The sequence below is a fragment of the Prionailurus viverrinus genome, chromosome B4 (assembly GCF_022837055.1).
Source record: "Prionailurus viverrinus isolate Anna chromosome B4, UM_Priviv_1.0, whole genome shotgun sequence".
In the NCBI taxonomy this organism is placed as follows: domain Eukaryota; kingdom Metazoa; phylum Chordata; class Mammalia; order Carnivora; family Felidae; genus Prionailurus; species Prionailurus viverrinus.
In genome coordinates this window covers 73,702,668-73,728,274 of record NC_062567.1, presented here as the reverse complement: position 1 = coordinate 73,728,274, position 25,607 = coordinate 73,702,668, and the positions used below count along the sequence as shown (strand labels likewise).

At 52.1% G+C, this 25,607-nt stretch overlaps 1 protein-coding gene across 4 annotated transcripts in view; it reads left to right on the top strand.

The window, feature by feature from the left end:
* The first annotated feature begins 587 nt into the window (after positions 1 to 587).
* NCKAP5L (NCK associated protein 5 like) overlaps positions 588 to 25,607 on the top strand; it is a 32,378-nt gene continuing 7,358 nt past the window's right edge. The window contains exons 1-8 of one of the 4 annotated variants that reach the window (XM_047865586.1): positions 613 to 684; positions 16,502 to 16,624; positions 19,220 to 19,279; positions 20,354 to 20,514; positions 21,660 to 21,728; positions 21,853 to 21,891; positions 22,620 to 22,739; positions 25,401 to 25,514. In XM_047865586.1, coding sequence (XP_047721542.1) covers positions 16,546 to 16,624; positions 19,220 to 19,279; positions 20,354 to 20,514; positions 21,660 to 21,728; positions 21,853 to 21,891; positions 22,620 to 22,739; positions 25,401 to 25,514 — 642 coding nt within the window. In that variant the 5' untranslated portion in view covers positions 613 to 684; positions 16,502 to 16,545. Of the gene's footprint in view, positions 685 to 16,501; positions 16,625 to 19,219; positions 19,280 to 19,382; positions 20,515 to 21,659; positions 21,729 to 21,852; positions 21,892 to 22,619; positions 22,740 to 25,400; positions 25,515 to 25,607 lie in introns of those variants that run through there. The other 3 variants (XM_047865588.1, XM_047865589.1, XM_047865585.1) reach the window with 3 other exon arrangements.

Below are 25,607 nucleotides of genomic sequence, written 5' to 3'. Positions count from 1 at the left end.
CTCTAAAGAGTGGAGCCCGTTCTCAACGCCCAGTTTTCCATATTACTGCGAGGACCCGATACCGATCCGGAGGAGGAAAAGTGAGGAGGGAGCATTTAAGGCCAAGGAGGCACTCGAGCGTCTTCCCATAGATTTACACCCCACACGTAAGCAGGAAGGCAAATTACAAACACCAAGGCTCACAACCACACATACACGTGCACGCCCAGCCCCACAGAAGCGGATGCGCATGCCCGTGGCTCCGCGCGTACCTACTTAGTTTTCTGTGCTATAGATGCCCCCCATTCCACCCCCGCCCAGCCCAGCGCGGCTTCTTCTACCCCCTGCACCGGTAAGGTTTACCCAACCGGACCCCACGGGGCCAGAGGAGTGTTTCTCTATAGGGGGAGGGGAGGTCCTTCCCACCGGGGCGGAAGCGGCGCTCTCCGGACGGGCGGACTTAGCTCTCGTCCTGGGAACATCTGGAGGGGGCTGGGAGGGGCGCGCATCCAGGGCGAACGTGGATTGGCTGTGCGGAAGGAGGGAGGCGGGGTCTCGGCGAGGGGCGGGGCTCACTGGCCCCTTTAAAGCCTTGACATCAAGAGGCGGCCCCAGCACCCCCCTTCTTCTGCCCCCCGCCCCCGAGCCGCGGCCATGGACCCGGCGGATCCGGTCTGCCCTGGCCCAGTTCAGCACCTCATTTCGGTGAGTTCCAGGCCTACTTGGGATTTAAAAGGCGGCGAGTGGAGGGTCTGTAAGCTCTGGGCTGGGGGTGGGTGGTTTGAAGGGTAAGGCTCTCGTGGCAGCCTTGGGTCGGAGGGGGCGGCGCGCCTTCCTGCCCGGACCTAGCTGCCTGCCCCTCCCTCCCGCCGCACTGTCCCGGGGTGGGGGTGGGGGGTCCGGCTGCGACTCTGTCCACCCCTACCCCACCCCCTGCCGCCCCCCGCGCCATCCTCGCGCACACTCCATGGCCCCGGAAGGGAAACTTTCGGGACAGGGGGATGTTCCGGGGGCCGGTCTCCCTCCCTCTTTGAAAGCACTGACCTTGCCCCAGCTGCGCACCCCACCCCACCCGCATCCCACTGTCCGGGTGCCCGCTTAGCGGTGCGGGGTTGTTGCGCAGGGGGGAGGGAGGCTCTCCCCAAAGCGCAGGCGCGGAGACGAGCCCCGGGCTCCTCTTCGCCCTCCTTGCAGTCCCCGTGGCCTGGGGCGGTAGGGCGTGGGGAAGATGGGGAGAGGCGGAGAGATCAGGGTCTCTAGGAACAATCCTTCCGTGGCTTTGAGGGGCTTCGGGAAGGAAGGAGGCGGGGGCCGGGAGGCTGAACACTAAAGAGAGACTGAGGGAGGGAGAAGGGCTGGGCAGGGTGTGGGGCCAGGGCAGCGCCTGCAGAAAAGGCTCTCTGGGTCCTGGCTGCGGTGCCAGAAGAATGCAGAGAATTTATCTGTGCCCGACACTCCCCTGGCCTAGGCCGACTAGAAAAGCGGCTCACCGAACCCCAGCCCCCTTCTCCTTATTCTGGGCCCAAGGCCCCAAGTCTCCAGTCCTGGCACTGCCCCAAGGGCACGAAGGTCCCTCACCTCCCGCAGGCCTGGTTTTCCAGGTTCTCAGCTCTATCCATCCAGCCTGCCAGCTGCTACTTCGCAAATGCTCGCCTTTCTGAGGAACCAGGGGGGTCTTACGCTGATGGGTTCCTGGCTGTGAAGGCAAACCCCTCTTATTCCCTCCCAACCACCCTCGCCCTCTCCACGGGTCCTCTTGCCTAAGCACAACTGTCTGCCAGAGGTAGTGGCTGGAGGAAGATGCCTGGGACAGGGGTGGTCTTGGGGGACAGGAGAGAGGGAGTCAGTGTCTAACCATTCTGTGGACACTACTTTTGGAAAAAATGAACCCAGCCTAGTTGTCTTGTTGCAGACCCTCTCTTGGAAGACATTATGCCAGCTGACTCCAAGACCCCTGGCCTTTCAAGAAGGGAGACACAAAATTCACTTCTCGTATTGGTTCCCTGACTTTCTGTGAACAGCCTAGGGTTAGTGGGTTTCCTACTTCAGAGAAACGTGTATTCCTGTCTGGGGAGCTATTCCCACATAATTCAACTTTGTTTTCTAAGTCTGTGGTCTCGGCATGAGGTGGCTCAGGCACTCCAGCATCTTTCTCCAGTTTAGGCCTTTGGAACAGAGTGGGAACCTAGAGAGGCAGATGGCTTGGGCTGCAGAGAAGGCTGTTCCACAGTAGGCAGAAACCAATGTATATGAGGACCAGGCTGCTATCTCTGTGGACTGGGAGTCAGAAGCACTGGTGTCTTCTCTTCCCAGCTTGCTGTGTGACTTTGGCCAAGAGAGCTTGCCTCTCTGGGGCTCTTTTTCTCCTATCTGTAAAATTCAGCAATTGCACTAGAGACCTCTAACATTCCCTTTCGCTTTTTGACATTGTGTGGTTCCACTGATAAGTGAATCTGAAAGGTAGAAAGGTCCTCTGGCAGGGTGGCTTTGAAGTTGGAAGGGGTAGATGTTGGGTGATACAGTTCTAAGTCATAGTTGCTTAGGACTGGAACCTTGGGTGGAGAGGAGCAGACTCCCTTATTCTGCCTAAGAAGAATTGCTTCTTCTGCCATTGTCTTGCTTACCCTTGGTGGATTGGGGTATGAACTCTTGCTGGCTGGGGTTTGGCCCACCCATCAAGGCCTCTGCTGAGACATCCTGGCAGGCCAATCTTTGAGTTGGGCCTTTGGGGAGGAGTTGAGAGAAGGGGCGGCAGCCAAGGGCCAGTAGGGTAAGCAGATTCCCAGGAGACAGTTTGCATCTCAGCTGTTGGGACTTGTTTTAGGATCTGAGCCAGGGAGCACAGCACACTCATCCACCCTCTTATGGGAAGAGGACGAGAGCCCTGCTGCTGTTGCCCATCTCACTCCCTGACCCTACTCACCTCACCTGTGCCCTCCCCCACCCCTCTTCCCTACCCAGTCCCCAGGCAGTGGGCTTAAGGAGTCTTCCCTGCTGCCTTTACCCAGTCCAGCCAGCCTCCCAAGCCCTTCCATGGCAGCCAAGCAGCAGGGAGAAACTGCCCCAGCCCCACCTTTCCCAGCCTCCTTCCCTCCTGGGGGTACAGTTTCTCAGGAGTCAGGTTCTCCAGGTTGGGACTTGCTCTCTAGCCCAAGAGCCAAAGCCTTCACGTTTTCCTTGTTTGTTTTCATCCTTGATCTCCCAGGTGCCAAGGGGGATGTTAGAGGAGGTGGTAGTTAGAGAGGCTGTGGGATTGGTTAGACATGGGACGCATTCTCCTGCATTGCTAGCTCTCCTGGGCCTGGGGAGCCCTCTTCCCTGGGTCCTGCTGCCCATGGATTGAAGCTACAACAGGAGGTATTTAGGTTAGACCCCAAGGAAACCTTCCTCACTGTGAGGAGTCCCTGGATTGGAGAATGGAAGCTCCCAGGGAGGTCAGTTTCCCAGAAAGTGGTTAATGGTGGAGTCCCTGTCAGAGTGAAGGATGCGGCTGTTGCTAGGCAGAGGCTGCTGTTTCCTCTTGGGGTGTGGCTCCGAGGCTGGCCAGCCAGAGGCCCTGTTAGAAGCAGGAGGAGAAAGGACCCTTGCCTGATAGCTGAAGAAGGGACCCTGGCCCCGTCAGCTCTGGCTCACCAGAACTGCATCCCTTAGAACAAATGCCACTTCTCTCCCTGCTTCCCCCGGCTCCTCCCCCAATTCACCACCACTACCACAGTCTGCTTTGACAATCCTCACCCGAACCTGGCAGGCTCCTCCAGCCCTAGTCTGGCTGCACTAATGGACTGATTGGATTTTCTATACTTGGAGTTTGGGATTTCTGATTGAACATGCAAATTTATGTAAATCAACCTGGGATCTGCCACCACATCAAAACAACATAGTCATAGGCTGGAAGGAATCCTAGAGACATCTAGTCCAACGCCCTCGTGTTAAAAATGGGGAAACTGTGAAGTCCAGAGGGGGAAGTGATTCATGCAATGATGAGTGTCAGAGGCAGGGCTCCTGACTCTGGTCTAGTGTTTTACATGGTTCCAGCCTGCCTTAATTTCTCATGCATGAGGGGCCTGGCCAAACTTAAAGCAGAGAGGGCATTTCTTGAACCTGAGCTTGTGGAGAGCTGGACTTTTGGGGGGTCAGGGTGTTATCTCAGGGGCTCTGGTCAGCTCTAACATGCTGAAGAAAAATAACTTCCAATCCCCTAGAGCACCACCCTTAATGTTTTTCCCCAGGCCCTGCCCTGGAAGGTTGGAGGACAAGGTCATTGGTTGCTCCTGGCTTGGCCCTTGCGGTTTCCCCAGAGCTGAGATTGTGTCTGTTCCCAGCATCTCTCACAGTACCAGGCACATAGGCTGTGGATGGCTCCGCACAGGCAGTGCCTCTGTGTTGACCCTCCCATCCTCATTTGAGCCTCTGCTGCTTCCCTCCATGGCCATGATGGGAAAAGATCTTTAGTCGTCTGTGACTCTTTGCCTACCTTCCCCTGCCCTTCTGGAGGGCACAGGCCAGCTGGACCTCCTCTGCAGGTTTCTACAACAGTGACAGACCATGCCACCTTGCTATAAGAAGGGTCTCGTTATTTTGAAATCAGTGCCAAAGTTGGAAGGGGGTTGCAGAGATGGGCTTGACTCCCTGAGAAGTAGTCTCCCCACTTCTAGACCTATTTCGGATCTGATCCACCCTCCCAGCTGCAAGATGCCCCTTGTTCCCACTTTGCAGATGGCGCCCGCGGTGTGGGGCTGTTGGGAGGGCTGAGCGCTCACTTACCCTGCAGTGCCTGTGTGCGTTGCGGAGATCCAGAGGTGCTCAAAGCAGCTGTTGATCTGCTTTGCAGTACTTTGGCAGAGTGAGTGTCCACACACATTCAAGATCAGAGGCCCTGGCCCAAAACGCAGCAGGAACGGAACCAGCACCTTCAGTTCCTCACTACCCAGTGGCCCTCAGCTCCTGTATTCTTAGTTCTGTGTGAGGGGAAAGCCTCCCTGGGCCTCAGTTTCCCAGCCTGTGCTGATGGATTAATAACACATCATAGCTGGGGTGTGGCACTTGCTCAATAATTACCATTTTCCCAGCTCTGGGAGTTAACACAGATGAAAGAAGCCTGAGGAGGCCAGGCTGTTATTAAGGTGAATTATCATTGCTATTATTACTGATTTCTACAAATCCAGCAGCCGCTGAGAAGAGCACAGCCAGGCACACTACCTGGGCCTTATAGCTGTCCTTGGGCTCTGGGATTTCTCCAGTATTCACCAAGCTTTTAAAAAATATCTATCTACGGGCGCCTGGGTGGCTCAGTCGGTTAAGCGTCCGACTTCGGCTCAGGTCATGATCTCGTGGTTTGTGAGTTCGAGCCCCACGTCGGGCTCTGTGCTGACAGCTCGGAGCCTGGAGCCTACTTCGGATTCTGGGTCTCTGTCTCTCTCTGCCCCTCCCCCCACTTGTGCTCTGTCTCTCTCTATCAAAAATAAATAAAATGTAAAAAAAATTTAAAAAATATCTATATGCACATAGGTAGGTCTTTTTTATTTTATTTATTTTTTATTTATTTTTTATTTATTTTTTTAAGGTTTATTTATCTTTGAGACAGAGAGAGACAGAGCATGAACAGGGGAGGGGCAGATAGAGAGGGAGACACAGAATCTGAGACAGGCTCCAGGCTCTGAGCGGTCAGCACAGAGCCCGACGCGGGGCTCGAACTCACGGACCGTGAGATCATGACCTGAGCCGAAGTCAGATGCTTAACCGACTAAGCCACCCAGGCGCCCCTATTTTTTCTTTTATTTAAAAAATTTTTTTTAAGTTTATTTATGTTTGAGCAAGAAAGAGAGAGCAGCAGAGAGAGCATCTCAAGCAGGCTCCACACTATCAGCATGGAGCCTGATGTGGGGCTTGAACTCCTGAACCGTGAGATCATGACCTGAGCTAAAATCAAGAATCGGATGGATGCTTAGCCTCCTGAGCCACCCAGGGGTCCCTATAGATAGATATTTTAAAAAGAGAGAGGACCCCATTCTGCTTCTCATGCTGATGCCTGCAAGGCTTGAGTGGTGGTGGGTGCTGCTTGGGGCACTCGTCTACAGTTCTCACTGTCATGAAGGGCTTGAAATTGTCCCTCCCTGGGTAGAATGATGAGGTTGTTCCTAGATGAGACTGTGAGGGGCCCCAGAACTCCTGGGGTGTGGCCCTAGGATTCTTAGCAGTCACACTTCTGTGGCCTGATTCATTTTACCCCTAGCTGGCTTGATGTGGGGGCTGCAGGTGGTCCTCTTATGGTCCTTTTAGATAGATATTAAGACCTGTTGAGACACCCCCAGAACCTGTCCGCAGCAGCCGTAGGTACTCCCGGGTGTCATTTACCCCAACGTACTCCCATCTGCCCCAAACTCTCCCCTTGCCCAACCTCCCACCTTTGCCTCTGCCCTGTGCGATCTAGAATGAACCCAGGAGGAAGCGGCCCTGACCACCTTCTGAATAGTTTGGTGCTACCATGCTGCACCACAGCCTGGGTGTGAAAGGGCCTGTCTCCTAGCTCAGTGAGAGCATTACGGGAAGAAAGGGAGTGAAGACTGGTGTCCTTTGGCCTCATCTAGCCAGATCTCCTCACCACTCCTTTGTCCCAGGGACCTGGTCCCTACTTCTAATATGGGAATATCCCCATATTCCCCATTCTAATATCCCCAGCTGGGATGAGCTTTAGAAACCACCTGGGAGGGGCATGTAGGTAGCTCAGTTGGTTAAGCATCCAACTTCGGCTCAGATCGTGATCTCACGGTTCATGAGTTCCAGCCCCGTGTCGGGCTCTGTGCTGACAGCTCAGATCCTGGAGCCTGTTTCCGATTCTGTATCCCCCTCTTTCTCTGCCCCTCCCCTGCTCACACTCTCTCTCTCTCTCAAAAATAAACATTAAAAAAATTAAAAAAAAAAAAAAAGAAATCACTTGGGAAAGTGGTTATACCTTCTTTTTTTTTTAAGTTTCATATTGCAGTTTTTCATTAGACATTTTTTTAACATAGTCCAAAAATCAAAATGGTACAAAAAGGTATACGTTGAGAAATTGTGCTCCCACCTCCACCCTCTTTTCCTCTACAGATAATCACTTATTTTTTACATAGCCCTCAAGAATGTCTTTACGCAGGGACACCTGGGTGGCTCATTTGGTTAAGCCACTGACTCTTACTTTCAGCTCAGGTCGTGATCTCATGGTTGTGGGATTGAGCCCCATGTCATGCTCAGCATAGAGCTTTTTTGGAATTCTCTCTCTCCCTCTCTCTTGTTCTCTCCCTCCCCCGCTCATTCTCTCCCTTGCTCATTCTCTCTCTCTCTCTCTCTCTCTCTCTCTCTCTCAAAATAAGTAAAAATTAAACTTAAAAAAAAAAAAGAATACACAAAACGAATGTAATGCGTATTCTTAGGTTTCTTCCCTTACCCAAATGATAGCAGATAGCATATATTGTCTTCATCTGGTACCTGTTGGCAATATCTGGGTGTGCATGGATTTTTTTCCTTCCATCTCTGTCAGGTCTCTGGTTTCCAATCTTTACCACCCACCCAGGGCCCCCCAGTTGGCCCCAGGCCATAAGCAGGGTTTGTTCAGCTTCGTACACTAAACTTCATTCAGATGCCAAGGTTTAGGCCAAAACCAGCCTCTGGGGAATTCTCAAGCTCTGTCCAGCAGTTACCATGTGCTAGTGCTGTGCTAAGGAAAGGGCGTATATTGGAAGAACCAGTAATCAGAGGACCTGGTCCACCTTGGTGTGTGTGGGAGTGTGCATGTGTTGCCGAGGGGGGCGGGGCACATGGTATGGCGCAGTATGAAGCTGGGAGCAAGGGTCTGGGCCCAGGACTGCCATGTGGTGCCACGTGACCTGGAAGGCTGGGTTTTTCAGCTTGACCTCTTTCCCAGTCTGCGGGATGTCCTGGGCCCCTTGACTTTTATTACGTCCAAAACAAGAAACCCCTTTCTCTGTCAGATGGTATGGATAAGGCCTCCTCCCCACCCCCACCCCACCGCCTTGTATCCCCAGCTCTGGGCCTTCAGGCTGCTGAAGCTGGAACCTTCCTTTCCACTGCAGGCTGAGGGGAAGTTGGGGGGTGTTTGCTTCTCACTTCCTCTCTAGACGGCACCTCACTTCCTGTCCCTGGGACTGGAAGAAGGCTAAAGCTCTTGGCTTTGCTGTCCCTTCCTCTCCCCACTCCCCGCCCCCCACCCCCTGCTTTCCTGAGAAGCCTGTGGGCCCTGTGGGAGGAAGGCAGAATCAAAGCCAAGGGCTTCTCCTAAAAGCCCTGCCAAGCTCCTCACCCTCAGCCCCCTTACCCCACATGAGGGGACCTGTCTTCTCAGCTGCAATCCCTTTCCAGACATGATCTCATCCTTCTATGTCCTGCAGGAGGAGAGAAGTCAGAGAATTCATCCCATTTTACAGATAGGAAAACTGAGTCCCAGAAGGGTTCTAGGCTTCACCCAGGGTCATTCGGTGTGGCTGAGCCAGAACCGGAATCCAGGAAGTCTCACTCCCATTTGTGGGCACAAATAAGAGCAGAGAGTGAGGGTTTGTGAGTGTGCCAGAGCTACTTTTGTTCCCAGGGAAGGCTGCTTTCTTCTTGCCAGAGCTGGTAGCTTAGGAGGTCACCTCCGCGCTCTGGCCAAATGGCAACCACGAAGTCAACACTGAAGCCTCCTGGACGTGGAAGGCATTTGGCTGGCCAAAGCCTGTTCCCTTTGAAGAAAGAGGCCAAGAAAGGAAGCTGGGGGAGTCAGCCCTGGGGGCTGGGAGGGTAGGGCCTGCAGGTGCAGCCTGAGAGCCATCAGGCTATGCAGCCTCCCAGGCCCTTTTCCTCTTGGACCTGAGAGCGGATCGCGATGTACCAGTAGTCAACTCAGCAGTCGCCTCTGCTGCTGCCTCCAGGAGCCTCTCTGCCTCAGCAATTCCTGTGGGACCCAGCACGTGTCTCTGGTTACACCCAGGGTGTTGAAAATATGCTGACTCTGCTGTTGGGTCAGGAGATAGGAGAGGAGTTAGTAACTGGCATGGGCCAGGGGACCAAGAAACACTCACCTTCAAATGCCCTTCAGTCCAGCTGCACTGAGTCATTCTGTTTCCGTACACACCCACAGATTTCTGCCTTCTTCTGTTTATGCCTGCCTTTTGCCTAGAATGACCCCCTTGCCGTTCCCGTGTCCCTAAACCCTACGGGTCTATAAAGTCCCACTTCACTTGATGCCTTGAGTTCTGAAAAAACTGTTTCAACTGCAGCTTACTATTTCTCTCCTGATTTTTAAAGTTCTCAAAAAAAAAAAAAAATTCTCTCGTGGGACTTCCTTCACAGTACAGCTATCACCTACATGTCTTATGTCCCCCAACAGACTACAAGCCCCAAGAGGTGAGAAGAACTGATCCATCTCTGAGTGGCCCCCCAGTACCCAGTGTTGTGACTCCCACTGAGTGATCTGTTTGGAAATATCCTCAAAATAAATAGATTAGTCCCATTTGCCAGAGGGAACCACTGAGGCTTGGGAGTGGGTTGAGGGCTTGGATAGGGACAAATCTGAAACCATCCCTTCCTCACCTCTCAGCATGGTTTGTCATGTGGGCCCTCAGAGCCATCTGGGGGGGGGGCGCAGTTGGGGGTCTTGAAGAGACCCTGATGAGCCCACCATGTCTTCTTTCTGGTCTTACTCTGTCTGGAATGAAAGGAGATCACCAGGTTCAGGGCCTCGTGGACAGAAGCAGTGCACTGGCAGCAAGTGGGGGTGTAATTATGTAGGCAGGGCTCCTCCTCGGGGAGCTCCCCTTCTGATAGCCCGGGAAGTCCCGTCTTCCTCATAGGGGAGGACTAGAGAACAGGACACAGTACAGTTGGTCCTGCAGGAGGCACTTCAAGAAGACAGATCAATGTGGGCAGCATCAGTTCAGGACAGCTTTTCAGGAGAATTGCTCTGGGGCCAGGGCAGGGCTTCCAGGACTGTGCTGAGGGCTTTGGTCTGTCCCCGAGGCACTCAGAGGTCATGGGAAGATTTGAGGCAGGAGGGACACAATTAGACTTACAGTTTTAGAAAGATGATTGCTCTGGTGGAGCTTCTTGGAAAAGTGATTGTGGCAGGGAAAATATAAGATAAGTCTGGAACATTTTATGGTGCCAGAAAGTAAGCAGATGTTAAAAAGTAAATACATTTTCGGGGCGCCTGGATGGCTCAGTCAGTTGAGTGTCCGACTTCGGCTCAGGCCGTGATCCCACGGTTCATGTGTTCGAGCTCCACATCGGGCTCTATGCTGACAGCTCAGAGCCTGGACCCTGCTTCGGATTCTGTCTGTCTCCCTCTCTTTCTGCCCTTCCCTCACTCACGCTCTCTCTCTCTTTCTCTCAAAAATGAATAAATGTTAAAAAAAAAATTTTTTTTTAAGTAAATACATTTTCTTTACATGGGGGCATGTTGAAAGGATACAGGAGCCAGCCTGAAAGAGTTCTCCATGATCAAGGCTGGAATTTAAGCAATGAAGTCAATGATGATACTATTGGATTATAATCCAAAGAATAAAATATCCATGAGTTTGTGCTAATATAAATATGTAATTAGGTAAATCAGTGGCAGTGAAGGGATGGCTTTTCCTTATAGAAAACTTCTCATTAATAAATGTGTAAGGAATGAAGGCAATCAAAAATTATCATTAGAATGCTACAGTAATTGCTGCAAGCAAGATCCACTGATGAATCCTAAAATTAGTGGGTGAGAATTTAAGAAGAAACGGTGTTTGCATGGTCAATAAGTATTGCCCCCCAAACTGGTTACTAACTACAAAAGGAAAAATAGTAACTTTACAGTGGATAAACCCACTAGCAGATACCGTCTAACCAGGTGGTCAAGGTTAACCTCACCAGTCATAAGGCGTCACAACATTATACCCCTGATATAATGCACTGAGAAGGGCACCCTCTATGGTATTCCTTCTAAAAATTCAGAACCTCAGTCTAACTGGAGAAAACATCAAAAACAAACCCCAGTAAGGGAACGTTCTCTAAAATACTGACCTGATCCATTCCCTTCCCTTCCAAAATGTCAAGGTCATGAAAGACAAAAGACTGAGGAACTATCATGCATCATAGGAGAATAAGGAGATTTGGTGATTAAATACAGTGTGGGATCCTAGATTAGATGTTGGATTAGAAAACATCAGTGGAGTGGACATCAGTGGAAAAACTGGTAAAAGCCAAATAAAGTCTGTGGTTTGGGTGTTTGTTTGTTTAATTGTTTTTCTAAAGGAAGGTATAGAACAGTGAGAAGAACATGGTGCTATGTCTATTTTTTTTTTAAGTGTGTGTGTGTGTAAACAACCCTACAAAACCATGCTAAGTGTTAAAATACACACAGAAGTAGAAGTGCAAGATGGCTGGGGCAGGGGCAGGGAGGAGCATCGTGAAAAAGGGAAAAGTCATCCAGGAGAAAGTGGTCACCATCAAAGACAAGCTATAGAATGGGAGAAAATACTTGCAAATAATATATAAGAGACTTGTGAGGATTTTTTATATATATTTTGAATACAACTCAATTAAAAAAAAAAAACATAATTGGGGCACCTGGGTGGCTCAGTCGGTTAAGTGTCCAACTCTTGATTTTGGCTCAGGTCACCATCTCACGGGTACATAAATTCAAGCCCTGCATCAGGCTCTGCACTGACAGTGCAGAGCCTGCTTGGGGTTCTCTCTCTCTCTCTGCCCCTCCCCAGCTCTCTTTCTGTCTCTCAAAATAAATAAACATTTAAAATGATAATAATAATAAATTTTAAAACCCCGTATAATCTAATTAAGAATGAACAAGGATCTGAATGGACATTCTTCCAGGGAAGATACACAGATGGCCAATAAGCACATGAAAAGATGCTCAACATCACTAACTGGGGAACTAAAAATCAAAACCAGAATGAGATATCGTATCACATTTGCTAGGGTGACTAAAACCAGGAAATCAGACAATAACAAGTGGTGAGGACATGGAGCAACGGAGAAACGCTTGTACACTGTTGGCCGGACTGTAAAATGGTGCATTCAGTTTGGAAAACAGCCTGGTAGTTCCTCCAAAAGGTAAACCTAACGTTACCATAGGATCCAGCAGGTCCACTCCTAGGTATATACCCAAGGGAAACGAAAACATAAATCCACATGAAAACTTGCACATAGATGCTCATAGCAGCATTATTCGGGACAGCCAAAAAGTGGAAACAGCCCAAACGTCCATCAACAGATGAATAGATGAGCAACTGATAGCATAGCCATACAATGGAATATTATTTGGCCATGAAAAAGGAGTGTAGTACCGATATGTGCTTCGACGTGGATGAACCTTGAAAACATGCTAAGTGAAAGAAGCCGTTCACAAAGACGACCTCTACTACGATTCCATTCATATGAAATGTCCAGAATAGGGTGATCTATAGAGACAGAAAATAGATTACTGGTTGCCTAGGGTTGAGGGTGAGGGGATGCTAATTAAAGGGTAATGAAAACATTCTGAAGTTGTCACAGTTGCATATATCTGTGATTACACTACGAACCATTAATTGCACACTTTAAATAGGTGAGTCATAGGGGATGTGAACTATGTCTCACAACTTAAAAAGGGGCACCTGGTGGGGCGCCTGGGTGGCTCAGTCGGTTGAGCTTCCAACTTCGTCTCAGGTCACGATCTCGCTCGCGGTCTGTGAGTTCGAGCCCCGCGTCGGGCTCCGTGCTGACAGCTCAGAGCCTGGAGCCTGCTTCGGATTCTGTGTCTCCCTCGCTCTCTGCCCCTCCCCCACTCGTGCTCTGTCTCAGAAATAAACATTAAAAAAATTTTTGTTTAAAACAAGGGCGCCTGGGTGGCTTGGTCAGTTAAGCATCCAACTCCTGATATCGGCTCAGGTCATGATCTCACAGTTCATGAGATCAAGCCCTGGGTTAGTCTCTGTGCTGACAGCATGGAGCCTGCTTGGGATTCTCTCTCTCCCTCTGCCCCTCCCCCACTTGCACATACTCTCTCTCTCTCCGTGTCTCTCTCAAAATAAACATTTTTTTTTAACCTTAAAAAAAAAAAGTCTATGAGGAAGTGGCCACTAGAGGCACTTGTGCCTGAGAAGGCAACGGGGATGGGAAAATATTGTATGGATTTAGCAGTGCGGCAGTTACTGCTGACATTGGACCAGGCTGAGGAAGGAGTAAGACGTGAGGAGGGGGTTTTTTTGTTTTTGTTTTTGTTTTTGTTTTTGTTTTGAGAAGTTTGGTTGTGGAAGGCAGAAGAGGGCAGCGTCTGTAGAAATGTCAGGGGAAAGATTGTTTTTCAGATGAAAGACAGCCTCAGAAGTTTTAAAGGCGGGCGGGGAAAGGTCTCTTCAGGAGGTAAATACTCAAGACCTAAATGGGGATGGGCCCGGGGCAGGAAGACCTGACCTTCCCTGGGAAGATGACATCCCCTCTGCTGTCAACGGGAGGAGATGAGGAGGTGGGAAGAGGTCTGAGGGGTTTTCCCTCTGCTGATTTTGACCCTCTGGGGAAACCAGGGCAGGTGATAGGGCAGGCGACTGAGGGAGTGGAGTAGGCGTGAAGCCCTATATACTGCAGATCTAACAGGGAACTGGGGTAGGAGTGCCAGGCCAGACTGGCGGTGATCTGGCTGGGACAGTTTTCCTTTCGTGAGGAGAGAATAAGAAATAACGGACTGGCGGTGATCTGGCTGGGACGGCTTTCCTTTGGTGAGGAGAGAATAAGAAATAACGTAAGCAAAAGCCTGGGGACAGGAGTGAGGGTCAAGTCCTGTCCTACCCCATCTTAGACTGTGTGGAAAGAAAGCATTGGCCCAGAAGGCTCAAGTCAGGGAATCCTGGCGATCTTCTAGAACTCTACCATCCAGTAAAGTACTGCATGCAGTAATTCAAATGTAAAATGCAGTTACTCAATTGAACTAGCTACATGTCGGGTGCCCAATAGCTACAGATAGCCAGTGGCTACCATATTGGACAGTACAGAGTAAACATTTCATCATCACAGAAAGTTCTGTCGGAAAACACTTCTAGAAAAGTGATTCTTGGGGCACCTGGGTGGCTCAGTCGGTTGGTTAAGCGTCCGACTTCGGCTCAGGTCATGATCTCACGGTTCGTGAGTTTGAGCCCCGCGTCGGGCTCTGTGCTGACAGCTCAGAGCCTGAAACTTGCTTTGGATTCTGTGTCTCCCTCTCTCTCTCCCCCTCCCCCGCTCGTGCTCTGTCTCTCTCGAAAATAAACATTAAAAAAAAAATTAAAAACAAAAAAGTAAAGTGACTCTCAGGCTGTTTTGACCTGAGGACCCCTCCAACTTCTAAAAATGTGAGGACCCCCAAAGAGCTTTGGTTTATATGGGGTATACCTATTGACATTTACTGTCATGTAAATTAGAACTGAGAGTTTTCAACATCTAATTAAGTTAAAATAATAATACTAAACCCATTACATGTTGACATATTTTAAGTAACTATATATTTTCCAAAGCAAAAAAATAGTGAAAAGAATGGCATTGTTCTTCATTCTGGCATATCTGTCACGTCTGACAATAAAAGGCAGCTGGATTCTCATATCTGCTTCCGTATTCAGTCTGTTGTGATATCACATAACACATAGTCTCTGGAAAATGCCACTGTATACTCACAGAATGAGAGTTAGTGTAGTATCTACATTAATGTACATTAGTATAATATCTACATGAGAGTAATGTAGAATAGTGTCTTAGTAGTATTATGAAAATAGTTTTGATTCCGTGGATTCCTTGGAAGAACGTCAGGGCCCCTGGACCACATTTTGAGAACATGGTTCTAGAACAGCTTCCACTTGGCGTAAAGGAACTTGTGAGAGACTAAAGTGATTTGCCTAAAGTCACACAGCAAGTAAATTGCAGTGCTGGGACTAGACTCTAAATCTTCTGCCTTTTGGCTAAGATGGGTCCAGCTGGGCTTTCGGGAGTGGGGACTAGGCTTCTGGGCCACAGAGCCCCTGGCCATGTGGCCCTATAAATAAACACTTTGTGTCTGAGCCCCTTTCCTCTGCCTACCCCCAGCAGCTGCTTTTTGTTGTTGTTGGGTTATGCTGTGGGCAGGGAGCATGAAGGAACTAGGAGAAGAGAGGTAGGGGTGTTGAAGTCTAAGACTTTGGGGCTCAACTGCCCTTCCTCCAGCCTGCCTGGAGGGCAGAAGACTGAGGTTAGAAAGAACCCACGGGCGCCTGGGTGGCTCGGTTGGTTAAGCGTCTGACTTCAGCTCAGGTCATGATCTTTAGGTTCATGAGTTTGAGCCCTGTGTCAGAATCTGCGCTGGCAGTGCGGAGCCTGCTTGGGATTCTTGCTGTCTCCTCTGTCTGCCCCTCCTCTGCTCGTGCTTTCTCTCTCTCTCAAAATAAATAAATGAACTTAAGAAAGGAAGGAAGAAAGAACCCACCCCATGGGATGGAAGCTCTTGCATCCAAAGTCCTCTTGTGAAGAGGAAGTTGGAAGGAGATGCTGGGGGCCCCTTCCCCATGGACACAAGCCTCTCAGTAGGGCTATTGTGTCTTGGGGCCAGTTGTCGGGAGGAGGGAAGGAAATTCTTGTCTGTCCTCTTCCCATGAGGGGGGAGGAGACCAGTTGGAATTCTTAGGGCTGAAAGATGCTTTGGGCAGGGATTAAGGTGGCTGCTTTCAGGCCAGGAATGCCCTGGGGCCTCAGTCCCTCTATCCCTCCCCGACCCAGGGCTGATACTGTCTGGAAAGGAGTGTTTGCTGTGGGTGCAGAAGTTGCTGTTTACAAGTGGACTCTTGGGTGTGACGGGGATTCCAGAAAGCAGCTGGGGGATGGGGGGGAGCAGGGGGGAAACGGTTGTTGTTACGGATGATTCTGTTATTAAAGTGAGCTTCTCCATCTCTGCCTTCCCACAGCTGCCCCCTCTCCCCCACCCCCTGGTCCCTGGCTTCTCTCCCTAAAGGACTCTGGGGGGAACAGCTGGTGAGTGAGGGGCTCACTGGGGCCCAAAGCCCTTGGCTGAGGGCCAGGGTGAGGGAGCATGGAAGTCAGGCTTGCTGCCATCTCTCTAGTCTCTTCCTCCCAGGCCTGGCCTTGGAGGGCAGGGAGGGGTCTGTGCCCCGGCTGGGGAGAGGGTGGGCACTGCAATCCTTACTCCTTTGATCTGTCTGATTGAAAGGCCCAGACAGTCAGCTCTCTTCTGGGCCCTGTGACTAGGCCAAAGAGATCGTGTCACCCAGATTTGCTCAGTGATTGGGCTGAACCAGCTGTGTCCCCAGGTTACCCAGACCCCCTTGAGCAGCTGCTCCCCCTCCCTGTCCCTGGCTGCTGCTTACTGCCCCAGCTCTGGTCTTCCTCCCTTCCCCTTCCTCCCTCCCCTCAGCGGCACTGAGGTCACCTCCCTCTGAATCAGGCCTTTGTGGGGGGCGGGGCCACCCGTTGGCAGTTCTGGCGGGAGAAGCCTCCAGTTCGAGTTGGAGCTCCCACCTCCTGCAGCTCCATCTCTACCCAGCATGGCCGGCCTCATGTGTTCCAGACCCAACATCCAACATCCAGGCGTGTCGTGGGACCACCGGAGGAATGTTTGAAACCAGGGCCACCCTGAAGCACCCAGATTGGGGGTTTTCCAGGCCGGGGGGTAGAGCTGAGCACAGAAGCTGTGAGTAGGAGTTGTGGGGCCTGAGGGAGGATGGGGAGGGGGTGGGGGTGCAGCCCCTGGGAGAGGGGCCCCCCCTGACACCCAGCAGGGGGAGCTACTGGGGAGCCAGTCTGGGTTGGTTTTCTTCCCATGAGATTGAAGCTGAAAGCCCAGACTCTGAAGGGCCAGATTCCTAAATAGGCTCAGATTGGGAGCTGGAGGTGGTACTCTCTCGATTCCCTAGAGGAGAGTGAGGCTGCAGGAAGTTTTCTTTTCACCATAGGAATCTTGAACTTAAACTGGGGTCCTGCTCACAGCACGCTCTGCTCCTGGCGCCAAGTTTAAGTGTCGACCTCTTCCCTGTGACCCGATAGCGATCCGAGCTGACAGTTTCCTGCCCTCTGCTTGTGGCCCTGCAGATGAAGAGAAGGCCTCTGGGCCTGAGTTGGCCAGACCACCTCGACTGAGGGCAGAAAACTTCTCCCCAAAGCGAGGTTGAGTCACGGTCTGCCTTCATTTCCGGAGCCTCTCCTAAGCCCAGCTGGGGATCCAGAGACAGACGCGCGTGACAGAGCTGTTGCTTTTGGGTGGCTCATCACTTGGAGGGTCTCCTCGAGGTCACGGTGGGACTCAAGCCTCCCTGCCCTGGGATCCACAGAGGCTCAGCTTGAGAGACTGGCAGCGGTCAGCTCTGTGGTGTGTTTGGGTCCCCACCCTCCTCAACACACATAAAACCACATACATAATCCACTGCCAGTCCCGACGATCTGGGCCTCATGGATGTGTTTTTACTTTTGTTGTTTTAGGAAGAGAGATTCTCCTAAACCGTCTTCGCCCTGAGTTTGGTTTTTGCTGTTGTGTTGGGAGCACAAAGACTCCGGCTGTTCTCAGCTTTAGCTCTCTCCCTTTCTGGCCCCTGGACACCGACCGGTTCACCCCACTCCTTTCCTTCGCCCTCCCAACTTTGTCTCTCCCATCCCCCAGCACTCCTTCTGCAACCCCAACCCCACTATTCCCGGGGAGCGTCTGCAGGGAAGAAATGGTGAGGGGATTGAGGGAAGGCGAGGAAACCGTGGGGACGGTGGGAGCCTCTGACTCAAAGGATCGGAGCCGTGCTGGGGGAAGGGTGGAACTCGAATGGCGGAGGTAACCTGAGGCCTTTTTTGGTTTTAACCCCTATTTATGTATGTGGGAAGGGGAGGATATTTCCTGAATTTTTTTCATTTTTTTCCAAGCCTGTCCATTTCTAAAAATATCAAACACGATAATGTCATGAGGCGAATGAAGTTCTACTTGATACATTTTTTATGATGTTAAAATAACAAAGGACTTTAGATTGTTGTGGAATGTTTAAAAATAAGTGTTACAAGTTTTTCCTTTTCCTGCAGTTTCCAGAAGCCCCCTTTCCCAGTGTCACATAAACACGGGCACACACTGTCTCTTACTTGCAAAAAAATGGTTCTCTCCTTTTGCAGTTGCCCCTTTCTCCCTCTAGGGTGGGGAGGGGTTGGGGAGGAAGAGGGCCCTGAGTGCAGCCAGGCTGGGGCCGCACTCTCAGATCTGTGGATGCCCCTACTGCCCCGACCCCACAGGGAGGAGCCTGGGACTCAGAGTCCCTTACAGGTGAACAGACAGTAGCAGCAGGCTATGAGGCAGGACTTTGCATCGTGTCTCTGTCAGGATGTGATCATGAAAATCCTCCATTTACCGAGTTCATGCAAGATACTCTTTATACATGATCTCATTTCATCCTCCAACAACCACGTGGGCTAAGTATTCTTAGGCCCATTTTATAGGTGAGGAAACAGAGTTTGTAGAGTCAGGATTCTAACCCGGCTCCGTCCACGTGCAAAGCTCCAGGAGCCCTGGGACTGTATGGAGCTTACAGAATACAAGGAGCTTACGGTACAACTTGTGTGTGTACAGAGAGGCCTCGTGGGAAGGAGGAAAAGGAGGCCTGTCCAGTGTGCGTTGTGAACCGGCGTGTATGTCTTGGGAAGCATCCTTTGCCTCCAGTAACTGCTTCCTCAACCCAGGCCGGTACCCCCGCTCCCCATAAAGTTGTTAGGAGAATCAGATGTAGGAGGGCATGAGAAAGTGCCAACACACTGCTCAGCACACAGGGTACACGCGGTGTATGTGAGCGTAACTCCTGCCCTTTGGTTTCCTTAGCTCGAATACAGGTGTTGACAGTAACATTCAATTCCTTTTGTGGCTGTGGGGATTAAAGAAGACGATGTGTGTTGTGGAAGGGCCCCAAAGCGTCCTGTGTTGCTGTTCACTCCTATTTCTCATCTGAGTGATTTCTGGCTGAAAGCCGGGGACCTTCGCGCTGACTCTTTTCTGTGTCTGGAATGCTCTTCCCATTCCAGGGTTTCCTCTGGACTCCACTGACGTCTCTGCTTCGGTGTCACCTGTCAGTGCCTTGTTGGGACCCGATGTGCGTTCATTGGTTTATCTGTATATTATGTGCCTCTCCTAGTGGAATGGAAGCTTCATAAAGGCAGAGCTCTCTCTGGCTTGTTCACCCCTATGGCCCAGTGCCTGGTACACAGCAGGAGCCAAATAAATGCTTGTGGCTTGCATGGCTAACATCGTCTCCCTCTTTCTCAACAGCCGAGGTGACCATTTTGGCTTCTAGAGTGTGTGCCAGCCTGGGTGAGGAGGCAGAGACAGGTGAGGGGCTTTGAGCCTGTGCATGCTGCTGGGGGGACTGGAGGAGGAAGATGGGGGGCAGGAGAGGCATCCCCAGTGCCCTACAGCAGAGGATGGGTGGGGGGGACCAATCAGATGTGGGGTTGGTGAGCTGTTAGAGGACTCCTTCCTCTCTTCCTTGGGCTGAAAGTGCTAAACTCAGCTCTGCAGGGGGGTCAAAGAGGCCAGTAGTCAGTGGTGGACTGGGGGCCCCCACACTTTTAGGAAGGGTTTCCCATCTACTGGAAATTTCTACAATATGGGTGCAAAAGAAAGAAATGAGTACTTTCCTCTAGCAGAGAAATTGAAACTCAAAGGGCAGATGAAGACTCATCAGCTAAAGCCAGTAACCATGGCAGTAGCTGGGAGTGGGGGAGGCACATAACACGACACGGGACAGAACCCTGGCTGTATTGTGTTTAGGCAGTGACAAACTCATCTGTGTAGTCGTCATTCTGTCTCTTACATGCCAGCTTTCACACCAACAAGTGGGGGCCTGGGCAGTAAAGTGAATGTAGAGCCCCTGCCCTCACGGGGTTGACAGTCTCGGGGAGGCGGTTACAGAACTGTGTAGGAAGGGTGCCCAGCCCGGCCTTGGAGTGGGGGCCCTGAAGTATGAGTAGAAAGGAGCTGGCCAAATGGAAAGCAGGGAGGGGTCAGGAGACCCTGCAGAGGGAAGGGCATGCGCAGTGGGGCCTCTCGGGGAGCAGGGAGCTTGTGAGGCTTGCAGGCCACCTCCCACCACCGTGCCCAGGAAGATACAGTTCGAGGCCCATCTCAGCCGAGAATCCCGGTCTCTTGGCAGTTGGCCAACATCTGTGTGACCTGTGGTAGGCCGAGCTGAGCGCAGTTGCAGGGGCTATAAAACAGTGGTCCCCGTTCTTAAAATGGGAAGAGTGTGTCTGTGCGTCCGTCTGTCCCGTGACCAGAAGAGCCTGAGTCAGACCCTGAGTTGTTACAGTATCCATGGCACATCGGTCACACTAAACTCCAAGAATACTGACAAGTTTTGTCTTTGTCCTCCTCCTCCACTCACCTCCTCCCTGTGCCCTGGAGGAGCCGCCAGGGCTTCCTTCACTTGTTCCCAGGGCCCGATGTCGGAGGCCATGGAGCAGCCAGCCACGAGTCCTGGAAAGCCGAGGCCGGGAGAGGGTGGTGACGGTGGCACAGAGACGGGCACCTGCCAGGAGCTCCTGCACCGGCTGCGGGAGCTGGAGGTGGGGCACCGGGTGGCATGGGGGCGGCAGTGCTAGCCAGGACCCTGGGGAGCTTGGGTGGGCTTTGTGGATGTGGTGGCCCTTCCTCTCAGCCTGCCTCGCCAGGCTGGAGCAGAGCTCCTCTGAGAAGCCCTTTCTTTGCTCTGAACTCTCCAACCTGGGGCCAGCTTGGAACAGGAGGCATGCACAGGGGTGGGCCTATCCCAACCCCCACACGTCTCTCGTCTTTACCCCTTTCTTCCCCACTTTTATGCCCGTGCTGATCTCGGAAAGGCATGGTCGCAGAGCCCACAGGAAGAAGGATTTAGATGACCTAGGGCTCAGGAGTTGAACGACAAGGACACGGATCCCTAAACTGGGCTTTTTGCCAATTCTTTATTCTTTTTTTTTTTTTTTAATGTTTATTTATTTTTGAGAGAGGGAGCGTGAGCAGAGGAGGGGCAGAGAGAGAGGGGAACAGAAGATGGGAAATGGGCTTCTTGCTGACAGCAGCGAGCCTGATGCAGGACTCCAGCTCACAAACTGAAGTCAGACGCTCAACTGACTGAGCCACCCCAGGCACCCCTCTTTGCCATATTCTTAAGAACCTGCCCTCCTCTCTCCAGCCTCCTCTGCCCTCTCCCCAGGGAAATAAGGATTACTTTTTTTTTTTTAAGTTCATTTATTCTCAGAGAGAGAAAGAGCACGCAAGCAGGAGAGAGGCAGAGAGAGAGGGAGAGGGAGAATTCCAAGCAGGCTCCATGCTATAAGTGCAAAACCCGACGTGAGGCTCAAACTCCGTGAACCATGAGATCATGACCTGAGCCAAAATCAAGAGTCAGACGCTCAACCAACTGAGCCACCCAGGCACCCCAAGTATTACTTTTGACACCTCCCAGCTTAAGTCCTCCTGGCCACTGTATCTCCCTGGCCCCTCCAACCTCACTGACTGAGGTTGGGGTTTACAGAAACCCAGCCATCTTAGCTCTGCCTTCCTGATGCCTATGGTCTGCCTCTGTAGGCCTCCCCATGGTAGAATCCAGTCAGAGCCAAGAACTGGGGCAGGGGTGTAGCTAGTAGTCTCCATGTCTCTCTTTCCTCCAAAAGGAATTTTCCCTGGCAGACAAATGATCCCATAGCCCTTTTTTGCCCTCTTCCTCCCGTAGGCAGAGAACTCGGCGCTTGCCCAGGCCAATGAAAACCAGCGGGAGACCTATGAGCGCTGTCTAGATGAGGTCTGTCGTGTCTCCATTGGGACTGATGCTGGGGGATATCGGGAGGCGGGGGGAGCACAGGTTGTCAATTCTCCAGGCAGAAGTTCATGGGCTGATGGCTCTGCACTGGGCTTTCTGTCCCCAGGTTGCCAACCACGTGGTACAGGCGCTGCTAAACCAAAAGGTAAGCAGCCATGGGAGACATTCTTACTCCTAAGCCCAGACGCCCTGGGGAGAGACCCTGGGTCCAGCAGGGGAAGTCCTTCCTGGGGACCCCTGAACCTACTCAGATAGGGGCTAGAGGAGGGAGCTTGGTGGAAATGGCCTATTGACCCTCCAACAAAGCCCCCTCTCCCCACCTCAGACAGGTCCATACTGTTCTACCTGGAGGCAGAGGAGGGCTAGGTAAGGCCAGGTCTCTGAGCTATGGTGACTTTGATTTGGGCTTGACTCTTTCCCTTATCCTGGCCCGAGCTGTTTTCTCCAGATTGTGATGGCCCTGACAGCAGTGTTAATATTGTGAGCACAAGGTGTCACCTAAATATTTACTCAAGTACTGTGGGAACTTCTTGACTTATGAGCCACTCTGACCCCCAGGTCTTCCTCTGCCTTATATGGGCCTTTCTTTGATGTGTGGTTTCTAAGAGGCAGGGGGTTGGCTCCAGGGATGGGAAGGATGCCAAAGGGAATAGGATTTACCTCCCACCATGGGTGGTAAACTTTAGGGAGTTTACCATCCCCAGACAATGTGACAGCTATACACATAGGCAGGCAGGCTCAGATCTCCATAGAAGGGGGCTGTGGGGGCAGGGCATGCCCAGCAGGAGTACTGGCACTCTGATGAAGGAGACTGAGCTCATACCACTCGCCCTCTCCCCGCCACCCTCCCCTGGCCTCCTTGGGCGGTGGCAGGACCTGCGGGAGGAGTGCATCAAGCTGAAGAAGAGGGTGTTTGACCTGGAACGGCAGAACCAGATGCTCAGCGCCCTGTTCCAGCAGAAGCTCCAGCTGACGACAGGCTCCCTCCCCCAGGTGGGCACAAGCAATTCTCCTTCCCTCCTCCTACCTCAGCTCCTGCCTCTCCCAGCCCTACCGTCATCACCTTCTTTTCTCCCAGCACCTGAAGAAGCAGGCCACAGCCATTCCCCTCCATTCTGGGGGCTGTGGCCGTCTGGGAAAGGCCCATCTGGCCTGATAGATCTGAGCCTTAGATGGGGACATGGGGAGACTCCCTGAGTCCCTTCATGCTTGGCTTTCCCCAGCCTCCCGGGTGCTCCTCGCCCAATTGGATGGCATCCTTTCTTATTGACAGACAAGCTTCTTGCTTGTTCCTGCCCTATGTGGGGAGATGGGTGGAGGCTGAAAATGCAGTGATTTCAAGCTCCCAGGGGGCCCCTTTGGCCACTGCTTTGCTGCTTCTTGGCCAGGGGCAGGGGTGGGGCTGGGTGTAAGGCGCCCCGTGCTTAGTGTCACAGAGAGGTCAGGAAAGGCACTTCAGCCGGGTCATTCTGTGCGCATGCCTAGTTGTGAGTGCTCGCCCGTTGACACACAGGCATGTCCTCAACTGTTAGTCCCTGATTCTAGCCCTGGCACCTGGCTTACCCGGGAAAAGCAGAAGGCTACTAGGGGTGAATCCTGAACTCAGTTAAGATGTCCCTCGGGGTCGGTCTGTCAGTAGCCCCAAGGCCGGGGTGAGACATGGGACTGGGAAGATCAGGAGCAGCTCCAGGGACCCGAGGTGAGCATCAGGTGTGAGGTCAGCCAGCACACCTCTAGCCGACCCCCAACCTTGACAAGGAGAGAAGCACCTTCTGTGTGTATCTGTCTGATGCACACCGTGCAGCCCTTGCCCCCCCACACCCTGAGCACGATGCCCCACGGCTCCTTGAGAAGCCTGGTCCCTGGCAGAGGCTTTTCATCACCATGGTCTTTTATGAGCCTCTGTCCCTGCTCTAGAGCCCACCCTGGGATCCTAGAACCCAAACCACACTGGCCAAGCTCACCCTGTCCACACCTTTCTCGGTGACCAGTGATAACAGAGGTGTAGGTCATCCTTAAGTCACTGATTCCTTAAATGAAATCTGGGACCTCTTGGGGTTTGGGGCAATAGATCTATCTCCCCCAGCGGTAACATGACATAATGGAAAGAGCATGAACCTTGGCCTCAGAAACACTTGGATTGGGTCCCTGACTTAGCTAATTCTTAGTTATGTGACCCTGGGCAAATTACTTAACTTTCCGAACCCCAGTTTTTGTCTTATAAATGAGGTTCGAGATACCCACACTGCATGTCGTCGTAAGGATGAAATAAGATAATATATAGCGTTTGGCCCATAGTGGTAGTCAATAATCAGCAGCTCTTTTTCATTATCAGTGTCACTCTCAAGTTGTGCTTTGCTAGCATGAAAGCTCCACTGAGCAGATGTTAATTAAGCTCTTGTTGTGAGCAGCTCCTTTGCCGACACATGTATGGAACTGGACAGGGGTGTGGCCTGTGCAGAGCACATAAACCCTGAAGGCTGGGACTGCTTACAGACAGCCTTAGTACAGAGCAGAGTGTGACAGTACTGTCCAGGAGCCCAGAGGGGAGAGAGGCCAGCAGAGAAGGGACCTCAAGGAGGTAACATGGGACCCGGGCCTTGCTGGACAGGAGATTTAAAAAAAAGCACAGTTGGGGTTGAGAGAAGGGATACCCTGTAGAAGGAAGCACAGGGAAGCCTAGGCGGCAGCAGCTGTTCAGCTGGGCCGGAACAAAGGCTGTACGAAGGAGCAGCGAGTGAGAACCAGAGGTGGCATCGGGGAAGGTCCTGCAGGCCCGGCCCAGGATGCCGGCAGAGGAGTCCAGACTCGTCTTCTTAGGCAGTGGGCAGGAATCGGAGGCTTTGAGCACAAAGATGCTTTGGATGAAAAAGAAGAAAATACTGTAGGCTACCTCGTGTGTCAGAGATTTGTAAAGGCACCAAACCGGGTCAGGGAGACAAATGCTAAGCAGCATCCAGGCCACAGCAGTAAGGATCTGGGCTGGAGCCGGCCGGCCAGAGGGGAAGCAGAGACGCCACAGAAGCGGGAGTTTTAAGCTGCCTCCTGTCTAGTGGAGATGCCTAGGGGATGGAAATGACATTTTCAGGGACTGAGAGAGAAGTAACCTGTGATTAAGTAGTACCTTTGTCCTCCTCAGAGACCAGTCGGTGGGGACAGAGATGATAACTCCTGCCATCTCTTTTCTAGGACCCAGTGACAAATGCTTTTCCATTAGTCTTAGCCATCCCTGTGATGCTAGGGTCACAGACAGTCAGAACAGGAAAGGGGCTTCGAGGCTGGCCCTCTCTGTAATCAGGGAGGAGGTCCTGCAGAAAAGCAGAGTGGTCCTGGGGCCGCCATGGGCACACAGGTTAGGCCTGCCATTGCCATTGCCATTGCCACTGCCTGTGGTTTCTCCACAGCCCCAGAGTAGTCCCGTCTCCCTGCCACCGGGCCTCACACTTCTTCATTCTATCTGTGCATCGTCTCCCAAGGCTCCTCTGACCAAGTGATAGGGACAGTGGTGAAAGCCACACTGTAGGTCAAGAGACATCCCTGAAGGAGCAGACTTGGAAGAATGTTCTCCTACCCGGGATGGGAAGTCCTAACTTCGTGAGGGGGTAAGGACCTGGGACAGACAAGGCCCTATGCTAACTCTGCCTCTCCCTGCAGATCCCACTTACCCCACTCCAGCCTCCATCAGAACCACCAGCCTCTCCCTCCTTGAGCTCTGTCGAGGGACCGACCACCTCGCTGCCTCTGGGGCACTGTACTGGACAGAGAGAGGTAGGAGATCCGGGCACAGTGGTCAAGGGCTTCGCTGGCTGCAGACTCTTCAGTGGGTACTCCATTGCTGTTTCCTAAGGAGTTCCAGGGGAA